The 13,087-nt window shown below is 63.8% G+C and overlaps 1 protein-coding gene across 3 annotated transcripts; it reads left to right on the forward strand.

The window, feature by feature from the left end:
- Window positions 1-3,044: 3,044 nt before the first annotated feature.
- Sema3b (sema domain, immunoglobulin domain (Ig), short basic domain, secreted, (semaphorin) 3B) lies at window positions 3,045-12,915 on the forward strand (the record flags this gene model as incomplete). 3 transcript variants are annotated; one of them, XM_013507585.1, is given in 17 exon segments in its annotated part: window positions 3,045-3,145; window positions 6,984-7,249; window positions 7,958-8,115; window positions 8,276-8,338; window positions 8,863-8,982; window positions 9,057-9,150; window positions 9,336-9,455; window positions 10,432-10,577; window positions 10,671-10,782; window positions 10,895-10,964; window positions 11,046-11,190; window positions 11,495-11,714; window positions 11,934-12,025; window positions 12,102-12,143; window positions 12,380-12,537; window positions 12,635-12,690; window positions 12,776-12,915. In XM_013507585.1, coding segments are annotated over 16 exon segments (1,845 nt in total), but the record flags the coding sequence as incomplete, so codon positions are not given.
- Between the last annotated feature and the right edge of the window lie 172 nt (window positions 12,916-13,087).

The following is a 13,087-nucleotide window of genomic DNA, read 5'->3' on the forward strand; positions in this document are numbered from 1 at the left end:
GGCGTGGCGGTGGGCTCGGGCGGGGTCCGGGCAGCGGCGCTTCGCGGGGCGCGCGCAGCGAGGCCCCACCTGCCCTCCGCCCTCCTACCCCAGCTCCGGTTTCCAGGGCATAAGGCCCCATTGTCCCGCAGGGGCGGGGGCGGCTTCTCAAGTCAGCCTTGTCTCTGGCAGCTGGGAAATTCCCTGCCACGGGGGGCGGCGGGCAAGAGGGGCGCCAGGTACCCTGCACCCCGGTTGGATGGACTCCACGAGGGGGCATCCCCCACTGCCGAGAGCTGTCCGGCCGTGCTCAGCCCTCCCTCCTTCCCTGGGGGCAGCTGGGCGAGGAGAGCCAGCGGAGGACCCTGTCCTGTGCCCGGGCCGCTCCCGCCCAAGCCTGTCTTCCTGTCCCGGCGGGGGCAGCTGCAGCTGTGTGGCCGGGGACGTAGTAAGCACCCGCAGAGCCGGGCCGGGGAGACCCAGGGCCCCGTGCTCAGCATGGGTGGGCCTCGCCAGCCTGCGGAGACTGCCACGAGGTACAGCCGCCTGCAAAAGGGCCTGGCCAGCTTGAAACCCTTGCTTGAGCTACTGATGTGGTGGCAGCCTGGGTATTTTTTTTTCAGCCTTGGTATTTTTAACCCATTTGGGGGATGGGGGACAGCTGGGAAGAGAGAGACTCAAGCTCTAAGCGTCCGAGGCCCAAGGAGGGAGAGGGTTAGGATATCCTGCGCGGGAAGGAGGTAGGCAGGCGGCCCCTCCCCCAGTTCCCCAGGCCCAGCAGGTGGGTGGAGGCCCAGAGGCCGGGTGCAGAATGGGGAAGGGGCCCTCCTCGGGGTTTGAGCTGGGACCTCTGGTCCTGCAGGAGCTGCCACAGGATAGAGGAACCCTCTTCCCGTTCCAGGGCAAACTCATAGCTTCGTATGTCAAGAAAATCTACTCCCCTTAGTCTCAGAGTTGTTCCATGCACACCCTCAGACCCAGAGTCCCCAGCCAGCCACAGGATGGAGCGTAGAGCCCTGACTGCAACCGCCTGGTCAGTGGCACGGTCATCCAGGTCCAGTAACCCTGGAAGTAAGGGAAGGGCAAGGACAGGACTACAGCATCTTTTGGCTGAATTCTGGCGCAACCCATCCCAAAACACTGACCCCAAGTCCTGTGTCTGTTGCCCTAAGGGAACCCTAGGGCCCTTATCACTGCCACGGGACTTGTATCCCCCAACCCTCTGAGCCTCTCAGAGTAAGAGGCAGCACCAGCGCACCAGGCTCCCAGGGCAATGGCTGCCGGCCAGCTGGGGGGGTGCGGCGGTGTGCAAGCGTGTGTGTGCCTGCCAGCTGCTGCTCTCAGGCACACCGGGGTGGGCACCAGGGGCCAAGGGGGACAGAAGCGAAGGCCATGGGTTCTCCTCCTTGCCTGGACAGTGGCACGGCCAGCCGGCTCCAAGTGCCCTCGGAATTAGGAAGGGGCAAGGTGACATCCTTGCCTGTTTCTTTCCTTGCCGGACATGCAGAATTCCAAGTTACCTTGGTAGGGAGAAAAGTCATACTTTGGCATCTTCTGCCACGGATGCTGTTTTCTGACTTCATCAGGAGTGGGGAGTTGAGTTCTGGGCACCTGGGGCAGGGCCAAGGGGGCACCTGCGGTGTGCCTTCCCCATCAGACGCCCCCTGAGACCCCATGCCCCAGGGAAGTGGACGGGCTTTCTGCAGGGATTCTCCTGCCTGCCTCCCTGTGCCTGTCCTCCACTGGGTTCTGGGGTCCCCAAGAACGCCAGCTTCTGCTGCTCCCCCTGCGATGGGGAACCTGAGGCTTGGATCTGGCACTGGGGCCTGGGGCTTCACAGAGGAAAGGTGATCGCTGAGGTTGGCAGTGAATGGGAGGGAGAGTCCAGCAGGTGATGTTTAGGGGAAGGACCTTTGGGATGGAGAGCGCGGCCTAAGTCAAGTCTCGGCACCTGTAGAGCAGATGCCTGCCCCGAAGGAGGCAGCCCATGAGCTCTGTGGAGCCCCTGGCGCTGAGCTGGGGAGGGCGCTGTGAGTGACAGGATGGGACCCTGCACCCCCACCAGCTCCTACCACCTGAGGCAGGAGAGAGGGGAGCAGTGCCTACAGAGAGGGCGCAAAGGGAGAGGAGTGGTAGGATGACCCGCGGGACGTAGCCTGGGGTAGGGTGAAGAGTACCTTCAGCAGGACAAGATCTGTCAGCCAGCCAGGGCTCCTGAGGAGGAGTGGGCTCGGGCACTGCCAGTGGGTTGATGACGTGCAGTGACGTCTGCCGTCTCCAGGGAGGGAGATGCTCCGGTGGAGCCCTGGGCCCGGGTCAGAAGGTCAGGCCAGGTTGAAGAAGTAGTTGTGCTCGGGGGAAGGGAAGAGAGATGGGGGAGGAGAGGCGCTGACCAGAGAAAGGGAGGGCCGGGCGGCAGGGCAGCCGCAACTTTCCCTGGAGGCAGTAGGCGCGTTGGCCGGGCTGGCCCGAGAAGCCAGCGCTGAGGTGGTGATAAAGCACCTGCGGTGCCTGCGCCAGACCTGCTTGGCCCTGGGGGCTCAGGCGTGCTCTGAGAGGTTTGGTTCTGTGTCCAGTGAGGGCCGTGCTGGTGCCTAGCCGCAGGTGTCAGACTCAGCCGGGCCTCACCTGCAGCACCAAGGCGGCCAGTCCCTAGGCAGCCGCAGTGCAGCCCCGGCGCGCCTCTAAGGAGCTTCACAGGCTCCAGCCGGCCGCTGTCCTGCGAGGCCGCTAACCCCCTCAGGGAGTGTAGCGTTTATGTTAACGTCTCTCATTAGCACCAGTACCACCGCGGCCCCTTGTGCAGCAGTCCCTGCTCGGCCCCTCTACCTCCCTACCCAGGCTCTGGAGAGAAGAGGGAGGCCCCACCCCTGCCCCTTCTCTTCACCCCACCCGGCTGGGCAATGAAGAAAACAGGAGTGAGTGAAGAGCTGTGATGTGGCTGGTGTGGGGGGGGCTCCCCCATCCCAGAGGGGCTGACCTCAGTCTGGGAGGAATGTGCAGGAGGCGGAGGGAGGGCAGGGGCGGAGCGGGTGGGGGCAGGGCCACTGCCAGAGGCCAGGGCTCTCGGTAGCCCCTCCCCGAGCCCCTGCACCCCTGCTCTGACAAGGCCCTCCGAAAGCAAGGGATGCGGGCAAGGAGGGGAGGAGCTGACCTTTCAAAGCAGGTGGGCCAGGGTACCCTGGGAGTGCTAGAACCAGGCTGGGGGTGGGTGGGGGAAATGCTCTGGCTGACCCTTTCCCAGGAGTCACAGTAGGGCAGGTACGAATTAGGACGTCAGGGAAGGTAGGCCAGGTGACGCTGGAGCCCTCCATAGCCGCCTTCCCCACCCTGCCCAAGTCCCCAGGGTTGTACCACCCAGTGTCCATGTGGCCAGCTGTGAAAGGTTGTGAGGAGGAGCCGCTAGCCCTGATTACTAAAGCAGGTGTGAACAGTGAGGCCCGATCCCAGCCAGCTCAGCTGGCCAGTGGCAGGATTTCTACAGCCTTCTTCAGGTGTGTGACCTACGCTAGCCACGCCACCCAGAGTCCCACAGGGTGCAGAGCGGTGGCCCCGCTGCTGGGGGCTGGGGGGAGGCAGGTGCTGGGCCTTGGCACCACAGTGCAGTTATTTCCAGAGGGAAAACCCAAAGTCTTGGCGGGATGTGCCACCAATGGGCAAACAGAGCCAGAACCCAGGCAGGCCTGTGCCAAGGATGTGCCAGTGAAAATTGGGGCCCAAGAGGCTGGGTGGCCCAAAGGGCAGGGGTACAGGCAGGCTAGGGACTCCAGCTGCCTCTCCTGGTTTTCTGAGTCTACCAGGCTGTCTGACTCTAGAGTCCTTGGAAGCTTCAGGAAATTCACTGAGTCCTGCTCCACGGCCTGGCACACTGGACCTGGGACTAAGGGGCAGAAAGGAGGCCTCGTGGGGGCAAAGACAACTGGAGCTCCCACCCCTGGGACCTCCTATTTGTTCAAGGGAGGAGGGAAGGTAGCACCCAGGCCTGGGGATTGAGTCCCAGGCTGTGGGAAAGGTGATAGAGATCCTGGTCCACCTTCCCAGTGTGAACGAAGGGTTTGGGAGGAAAGGGGAACACAGCAGAGCCTGGGACCCTGGGTCTGGAGAGCTGAGGGAAGCGGGGCACAGGGCGCACAGAGGGTGGGCAGGGCCCTCAAAGACACTTGCTGTGCAGCCAAGGCTGCTGCGGTGGAAAAACAGCCCAAGAATTTTGTTTGTTTGCATGGGGCAAGGAGAGGCTGCCCAGGCCCAAAGGGACAGGCCGCGTTGCCCAGGAGTAGGCAAAGATGCATCCTGGAAGCCCAAGAGCTCGTGTAGGGATGCATACCCCACCCCTCCTCGTCACCCCTGCCCCTCTTGCTGGCCCCCACTGCCACCTTCCCGCCGGTCAGGCCAGTCCCCAGGAATGTAGGAAGAAGGGACTTGGAGAAGAGTCTCCCCTAGCACCCAGGGGATAGGCAACAGAACTGCACACCGGCGCCTGCCTAGCAAGCGCGAGGTCCTGAGTTCAATTCCTGGCACAAAAGAAAAAAAAGACAAACCTGTGCACACAGGAAGTGCCCACACAACCTCACCGACAGTCCTCCCTGAGGAACTGCTGCCCAGCCTCAGAGAGGCGGCAGGAGAGTGCCTTTGGGGAGACTGAGGGGTCACAGCCCGCCCTCAGGCTCCAGTGCCTTCACCTAGACTACTGGCAACAAGGGCCTCTCCAAGGAGGGACCCTTGCAGTCCAAAGAGGGTGTGTCCACAGGGCCGTCTGAGGACGAGACCCCAGGCCCTGCCCCAAACCCTTCCTCAGGCACCTGGCTCTGGGTCTGTCCTAGGAAGAGGGGTTGATTCAGGGAGCTCGCACGGTCTGTGCCCACCTCCTGGCTGGGGTGCAGGAGTACCGGTCAAGTTGTGGATACAGGGATGGATCCACGCCCCACAGTGCTGAACTGAGATTTGCCGTGGACCTGCGCCTGCCTCTGTCCACCCTCCCCTGCCTCCCGCTGGGCTGTCATCACAGGACTGTGGGCCAGGCAGCTGAAGCACTAAATGGTCCAACTGGTGAGGGAGGACTGGGCCAGTCCTGGGGGTCCATCGGACGTCCAGCACTCCCACCCAGTGGCCCCTGGGAACTGAGGCAGCAGCTAAACTCCATTACTCTCCGCTGACACCCCAGCTGTGGGGCACAGGTAGGGAACTAGAGCCCTGGAGCCTCTGCCCGCTGAGGGGGCTGCTGGAGCTGAGGTTGGGGGTGGTCCCTTTTGTGCTTCCTCCTTTGCTTTGACTGGCACCGGGTGACCCTGAGTGCCTGGTCGTGGAGCCCCCCTACCCTCAGGCCCAGCTGGGCAGTGTCATCCCTACCCGCCCTTTCCTTGTACCCATTCCACCCTGGCTGCCTTCTCCAGCACCCGGCTGCCTGCCCAGTCACCCGATCTCTCCTGCCGCCCAGCAAACTTTACGGCGTCATGGGGCGGCGGCCGGCCTGGTGGGGGCGGGGGCTGCTCCTTAAAGGAGCCATCAGAGGGTGTCCTGCGGGCCCCCTTCTCTCCTTCCCCAGGGCAGGAGGGCCCGGGGAGGGGAGGCGCCTCTGCTGAGTTCTCGGTGGAGTGTGAGAAGGCTGCCGGGTGGCAGCTCTGCAGACCTCGACGCCCGAGAAGTGCGGAGCCGTGATTGGCAAGTGTCAGCCCATGGAAGAAGGGAGGAGGGGTCCTGGCCTGGGAGAGGCCCAGGAACTGGGGAGCTGGGCGGAGATGGTGGTGGAGGTGACATCTGCCCCAGCAGCCGCTTCCCTTGCTTGATCTCACCCCAGGACCTCACCCTGGAACTCACCCCACCCCCAGGCTCCTGAGCAGGCACCTGCCCAGCCAGCATCTGGAAGGGCGGTGGGCGGGGCAGCCGGATCCTGACCCAACCTGAGGGCCCCAGGGAAGCCACTGAGGGGGCAGGGGAGGCTTAGGAGCGTGGAGGCGCTGTTTGGGGACAGTATCCCCACCAGGAGCCTGTGGGGGAGAGTGGCTGCCTCACCCTGCCCCCATCCCTCTGGGTGTAAAACCCGAGCTCACGGCATCCCTGTGACCAATACCTAACCCTTGGTGGAGCAGAGAGGGGGCAGTCAAGTACACAGCTGGGCTTGCGGGGAGCAGGGCCAGGTCAGGAGCTGAGGCAGTCGCCCAGCCCAGCCCCGGGGGCCCTGGGTCTCTAGACAGCACCTCGGGGTCTTAGGAAGTGATGCATTGGCTCCCTTTTTTTTGGTACCGGGAATCGAACTCATGACTTCACGCTTGCTGGGCAGGTACTGTACCACTGAGCTACATCCCGGCCCGCATTTGCTCCCTTGAGCACCCTCTGAGATACACAAATTGTCTGCACATATATGCACTTGCACGTGCACAAATGTGTGACATGTGCACGCATATGCACATGTGCACACAGCACCACACTTGTACACACACACACTTGCAAACACAGCTCATCTCTACACAGGCCCAATACAACGCACCATGTTTGGACACACAGGTACACAGCCGTACCCACACACACACTGTACACGTGCACACATCTGCAAAGCGACCCTCAGAAACGGTCACACTCACAGCACCCACAGCCTTGGTGCCACGCCCAAGAGTGCCTCTGCAGGTCCACGGCCCTGACCCCTCCTGTGGCACCCGCTCTCCGTGGGCTTGCTTGACTCTTGCACTTGGCGCCCCCTGAGATGGCTCGAGAGTCCCGCTCCTCACGGGCATCCTGCCTACACCCGAGTGGGGCCCTGGTCCAGGTCTCCGAATCCCAGCCCCAGCCCCAGGCGGGCATGAAGTGGGCACAGTGTTTGTGATTACTGTCTGTGAGTGTGCACGGAGGGGAGGTGACGGGAGGGTGACGTGGTGGGGCGGGCGCCTGCCAGTGCAGGGTGACCTGAGGGTGTGCCCAGTGTGGGTGTGTCTGTGATTGTGGGGGGGGGGGGGCACCCTCTGAGGGGAGGGCTCGGAAGTGGAATGCGACCCCCCAGCCTCTTTCCCCAGGGGCTGTAATCTGATCCCTGGGGACTCCCCCCAGCCTCCGCCCTCGCTGCCCTCTCTGCTGCCGACTCCTTCTCTACCGGATCCTGGGGCAGAGTCCAGGGAGGCTCAAGGCTCCTCCACACACACCCGCTGAGTCCCGAGCGCCCGAGCTGCCGGCATGGGGCGCGCTGAGGCCGCCGCCATGATCCCAGGCCTGGCCCTGCTCTGGGCAGCCGGGCTGGGGCGTGCTGCCCCCAGCCCCCCACGCCTTCGACTCTCCTTTCAAGGTAGGTGCACCTGGCACGCAGGAGGGCCCGGCTCGCGAGGAGCAGGAAAGGGAGGGGCCCGGGGTGCAGGGACTCTGACTTTGTTGCTGTCCTATGTGTGTGCCTGTCACCGACCCCTGCGGAGTTGGGGGGCTGTCCTGGCTTCAGCCCCTAAACTGGCTGCCCACATTCTCCACATGCTTTCCCAGCAAGCCCCCTCCTGTTCCCATAGCAACAGACCTTGCCTCTGTCCCCTCCTCTTCCGCCAAGAAGGCCGAGGGCAAGAGGAAAGTCAAAGCTTGGGGGCCCCGAGAGCACCCTTCTCACACCCCTGCACAGAGGGGTTACTCAGCAGCGCTTAGGGTGGGCAGTTTCGTTGAGCGCTAGTTGGTGGCAGGCTGACTGGGCAGGAACTTGCAGCCTCGGGAGGGCTGTCCCTACCTGAACCCTGGTGTCCACAAGCCTGACCTCCCAGTGCGCCCGCCCAGAGATACTGCTTGTCGGAACACGCATTCCTCAGCCTACTTCCCTCTTCCTGGGGGCTGCACCACCCACCCTGCAGCTCCCCACACGCGCCTGGGTGGCCTGCCTCCCTCTGCGCGAGCTCACGCAACACCCCCACGTGTGGGGGCCAGTTCACACGTCCGACCTTGGTCTGTAGAGAGATGGCCAGGCCCTGGGGAGGCTCTGGCCACGGCGGGCAAGGCCTCGGTGGTTCCCTGCCTGCAGAGCTCCAGGCCTGGCACGGCCTCCGGACCTTCAGGCTGGAGCGGACCTGTTGCTACGAGGCCTTGCTGGTGGACGAGGAGCGTGGACGGCTGTTCGTGGGCGCTGAGAACCATGTGGCTTCCCTGAGCCTGGACAACATCAGCAAACAGGCCAAGAAGGTGCCAGGGACCCCTAACCGCAGTGCTACCTGACGAAAGAGCCCTAGGACCCCATTCCAAGCTGCCCTGAGAGCCCCAGAGGGATGGGCTCCCCAGTGGAGGGACCTGCGGGGCAGGGCCTGTCCCAAGTGCACCATCTGTGCTCTCCGCTGCCCCCCAGCTGTCCTGGCCGGCCCCTGTGGAGTGGCGGGAAGAGTGCAACTGGGCAGGCAAGGACATTGGGGTGAGTGCCAGCCCCCCGGCGAGGGAGGCGCCCCAGACACAGGGCAGAGCTCAGACAGAGGCCTGCCTGTGTGGCTGGGAGGAGGGCGGGGAGGTCGAGGTGGCCGAGGCCCGGAGGTGGTGTCAGGGCACAGGCTCACGGGGTTCTTCTGGGGGCCTGCGAGTCAGGGGGCTACTCCCTGAGCAGCGCGCAAGACAGGTGCTCTCCTGCGCACCCCTTTGATCTGTCATGGTTCCTCTGGGCTCTGCACGGAGCACTTTGGCATCTGCTGCTGAATCCCAGACATGTACAGGAAGGCCTGCGAGTCAGGGGGCTGCGTGGTCTGTGTTTCTCCAGGTGCTCACCCTGTGAGGGGGGTGGGTGGGTCGGGCTGTCAGCGAGGGCACTCGGGTTCCAGCAGACCATGTGGTCCTTGCCTGAGTGGCTTCAGAAAAGAGACAGAGGCGAGGACGGTATGGTGGACAGGGACCCTCGGGCCCCCTCCCGGAGGAAGCCTCACTGCCCCAACGCGACCTGTTCGCTAGACGGAGTGCATGAACTTTGTGAAGCTGCTCCACCCCTACAACCACACACATGTGCTGGCCTGCGGCACGGGGGCCTTCCACCCTGTCTGCGCGTTCCTGGACGTGGGCCACCGGCTGGAGGTAAGGCCAGATTGGGCCGAGGAGCTGGGCGGGAGGGTGGAAGCGGGGACGCTGCAGTGACTCTGGTCTCTTAGGAACCCATACTCCGGATGGAACCGAGAAGGGCTGAGGACGGCAAGGGGAAGAGCCCTTACGACCCCAGGCATCGGGCGGCCTCCGTGCTGGTGGGTGAGTCCACAAGCCAGTACCTCACAAAACTGCGACCCCTGAGAGGTTCTAGAACCTCAATCCCAATGGCCCAGAGCACCAGGGGTCCCCATAGCTCACTGACTCCCAGAGACCGCCCCCAGAGCTCCACAGGCCCTCACACCGGGAGCCCCACCTTGACTGAGCAGCCTTTGCCCTATCTGCAGGGGAGGAGCTGTACTCAGGGGTGGCGGCGGACCTCATGGGCCGGGACTTTACCATCTTTCGCAGCCTGGGCCAACGACCGAGTCTCCGAACAGAGCCACACGATTCCCGCTGGCTCAACGGTGAGAGGCTGGTGAGCCAGTGGGAGGGGGCTGCCATCCTCACCCCACAGGGCAGGTGCCAAGCAAGGGTAAAGTAAATGTGCAGTGGTCACGGTGAGGTCTCACCAAGTAGCTACCGTAGTCAGGCCCCGTGCCAGGTACTGGGGTCACGGGACAGGCGAGGCAAGTACGGCCCATACTGTCTTTGAGTACACAGATTCCAGTGACCATGGGGCTCATGAGAGAGTAGAGGGGAAGGGAAGGCGTGGGGTTGGGGGAAGGACGCCACCTTGCTGAGAGGTGTGAGTTAGCTCCCCAAGCACAGACCAGCCAGCCGACAGAGTTGAGAGAAGAGGATTTCAAGCCAGCTGTGGTGGCGCACGCCTGTAATCCCAGCAGCACTCAGGAGGCTGAGGCAGGAGGTTCCTTACGAGTTCCAGGCCAGCCTGGGCTACCAACTGAGCTCAGGGCCAGCCTGAACTGCATGGTGAGACCCTGTCTCAGAAAGGCAAAAAAAACCCACCAAAAACCCCACAAAAAAAAAAACAAGAAGAGGATTTCAGAGGACAAAAACTAGTTGTAAAAAAAAAACAAGAAGAGGATTTCAGAGGACAAAAACTAGTTGTCCTCTGGAACTAATGCATGGCACCCACAAGGAGGACTTGACGCAGGAATGTGTGAGCGGAGGGGGAGATTTATGAGTGAAGGTGAAACTAGATGCTGCCTTCTCTTCTTCCCAGGCCTCGGCCTGCGGAACTGCGAAGGGCAGCACTGGAGGCTGCCAGGCTTCCCGGCCTGCTGCCTCAGGTAGCCTCGGTCTCTGCTGCCCCCTCGTGGCTGCTTCTTGCTTCTCAGGCTCTGATCCTCTGGAACAGGTCCTGAGCAGTCCGACACTGCCTAGCGCAGCCGCAGGCCTCACGGGGAGGGGAGGCTGTCAGTGGGTCCGGTCTGAGGGCACAGGCCGCGAACCACCGGTCCTACCTCCTGTTGTGGCCAGAACCCAAGTTTGTCAAGGTCTTTTGGATCCCGGAGAGTGAGAATCCGGACGACGACAAAATCTACTTCTTCTTCCACGAGCTGGCGGTGGAGGCGGCGCCCGTGCTGGGGCGCCTCACTGTGTCCCGGGTTGGCCAGATCTGCCGGGTGAGGACTCACTGGGCCGCCCACTCCCTGGCCACCTTGTCCCGCCCTCTGCCCGATGGGACCCTGCTCTCACACCCTGGGTGCTCTCGGCAGAATGACATGGGTGGCCAGCGCAGCTTGGTCAACAAGTGGACAACGTTCCTGAAGGCACGGCTGGTATGCGCGGTGCCTGGCGCGGAGGGCGACACTCACTTCGACCAGCTCCGTGAGTGCCTGGGTGGAAGGTGGGATGGAGGCGGGGGCGGGGGCACAGACCCCGGGGGCACCCCGGGGCCGGAGGAGCTGCGGCTCCCCCCAGCCCGGGCCTTTCCCTGCAGAGGACGTGTTCCTGCTGCCCACGCGGGACGCCCGGAACCCGCTGCTCTACGCCGTCTTTTCCACGTCCAGGTGAGGGGCAGGAGGGAGGGCAGCCTGGGTCGGCTCAGCCGAGCTCTCTGCGGCCTCACTCTGCTCTTGTCGTTACCGCAGCGGCATCTTCCAGGGCTCTGCCGTGTGCGTGTACGGCATGAACGATGTGCGCCGGGCCTTCCTGGGACCCTTTGCACACAAGGAGGGGCCCACACACCAGTGGGTGGCCTACCAGGGCCGTGTGCCCTACCCCCGGCCTGGCATGGTATGTAGCCGAGGGACTCCTGCCACAGCTCACCTGAAAGCCTCAAAGGCACGGAGGCTGGCCTGGGGTCTTCTTGGTAAATTCTTCTGTCGTGGAGGGGAGGGTCACCATCTTCCGACAGGGGTCACCACGAGAAAGCTGAGGTTTGCTCCCGTGCTTAGCCTGAGGCTCAGCCCGGGCCTCCCCAGGCACGGCTAAATCTCCAGAGCAGCATTCTGTCCCCGGCCTCATTCCACGTCCCCAGACGACACTGCGCGTTGCCCTTGCCTATATCCCGGCTTGCCTTCGTCCGCGCCCTCTCTAGTGTCCCAGCAAGACCTTTGGCACCTTCAGCTCCACCAAGGACTTCCCCGACGACGTCATCCAGTTCGCCCGGAACCATCCTCTCATGTACAACCCGGTCCTGCCCATCGGGGAGCGCCCTGTCTTCGTGCGAGTGAGTGCGGGCTACACCTTCACTCAAATTGCGGTCGACCGCGTAGCAGCTGCGGACGGGCACTACGACGTCCTCTTCATCGGCACAGGTCAGCGCCCACAGTGGCACCCAGGACCCCACTCTGGCTCGTTTCGCTGCCTGTCCAGTGCTTTCTGCACACCTTCTCCTGGGCTGTGGCCCCGCATTCTGGATGCTTCCCTGATTGTTCCAACCCACGCTCTTCACTCCTTCACGACCCACCGTGCTGAGCGCGCAGGGCCCTGCGGCCAGGGAACCGAGTGGCCACGCCCCCTTCTCTTCCCCGCAGACGTGGGAACGGTGCTGAAGGTGATCTCCCTCCCCAAGGGCAGCCAGCCGAGTTCCGAGGGACTGCTTCTGGAAGAGCTGCACGTGTTTGAGGTGAGGCCTCCCTCCAGCTGCCCGCCCCAGCTCCCTGCACACTAAGCTCTGATCTCAGCACTTTGCTCTCTCCTAGCACTCAGCCGCTGTCACCAGCATGCAGATCTCCTCCAAGAGGGTACGTGACCAAAAGGGCGGGCGCTGGGAGGGTCTGAGTTTGTGATCGGGACGCCCCAACCACCTCAGCCCCTCTTGCCCCTGGTGGTTCACGGCCCTCGCTTTGAGTAGAAGCACTGTGTAACTTGCGCAAGACCTCAGTGTTTCCATCTGTCAAATGGGGGAAGGGATCCCTGCCTGATGGGAGGCACAGCAGGGGCCACCCTTGGTCAGCCGGGAGCCCTTCCTGCCCCGCAGCATCAGCTGTACGTCGCCTCGCGGAGCTCAGTGGCCCAGATCTCCTTGCACCGCTGTGCCGCGCACGGCCGCGCCTGCGCAGAATGCTGTTTGGCGCGGGACCCCTACTGCGCCTGGGATGGGGCCAAGTGTACACGCTTCCAGCCCAGCGCCAAGAGGTGGGTGGGGTCAGTTCGCGCGCGGCGCCGGGGAAGGAGGGCTTTTTCCCACCCGGAGGCTGGGGGAAGGGCTCACGAGGTCCCCATGTCCTCGCAGGCGGTTCCGGCGGCAAGACATAAGGAATGGCGACCCCAGCACGCTTTGCTCCAGGGGTGAGCGCCCCATCTGCCGCGTCCTCCTCCCTGGCGGGGTCTCGCGCCTCCGCGCCCCGCTGAATCCGCGTTCTCCTTTCCCAAGACGCGCCCCGGCCGGCGCTGCTGGAGCGGAAGGTCTTCGGCGTGGAGGGCGGCAGCGCCTTCCTGGAGTGTGAGCCCCGCTCGCTGCAGGCGCGCGTGGAGTGGACTTTCCAGCGCACAGGGGAGGCTGCCTACGCCCAGGTCCGCCTCGCTGTGCCCTCCCGGCCCGCCCCGCTTGTCCCCCACCTCCGGGAGAGGTCCCGCCCGCCCGCCCCGGGAGGCCCGAGGCTGGCACCCGCGCAGGTCTAGGTGAGGTGCAGCCGGCCAGACCCCGCACCCGCGCGGCACACGTGGCCGCTGAGCTGGCGTGCGT

This window comes from Chinchilla lanigera, unplaced genomic scaffold (assembly GCF_000276665.1).
Source record: "Chinchilla lanigera isolate Chin_1 unplaced genomic scaffold, ChiLan1.0 scaffold00131, whole genome shotgun sequence".
Classification (NCBI taxonomy): Eukaryota; Metazoa; Chordata; class Mammalia; order Rodentia; family Chinchillidae; genus Chinchilla; species Chinchilla lanigera.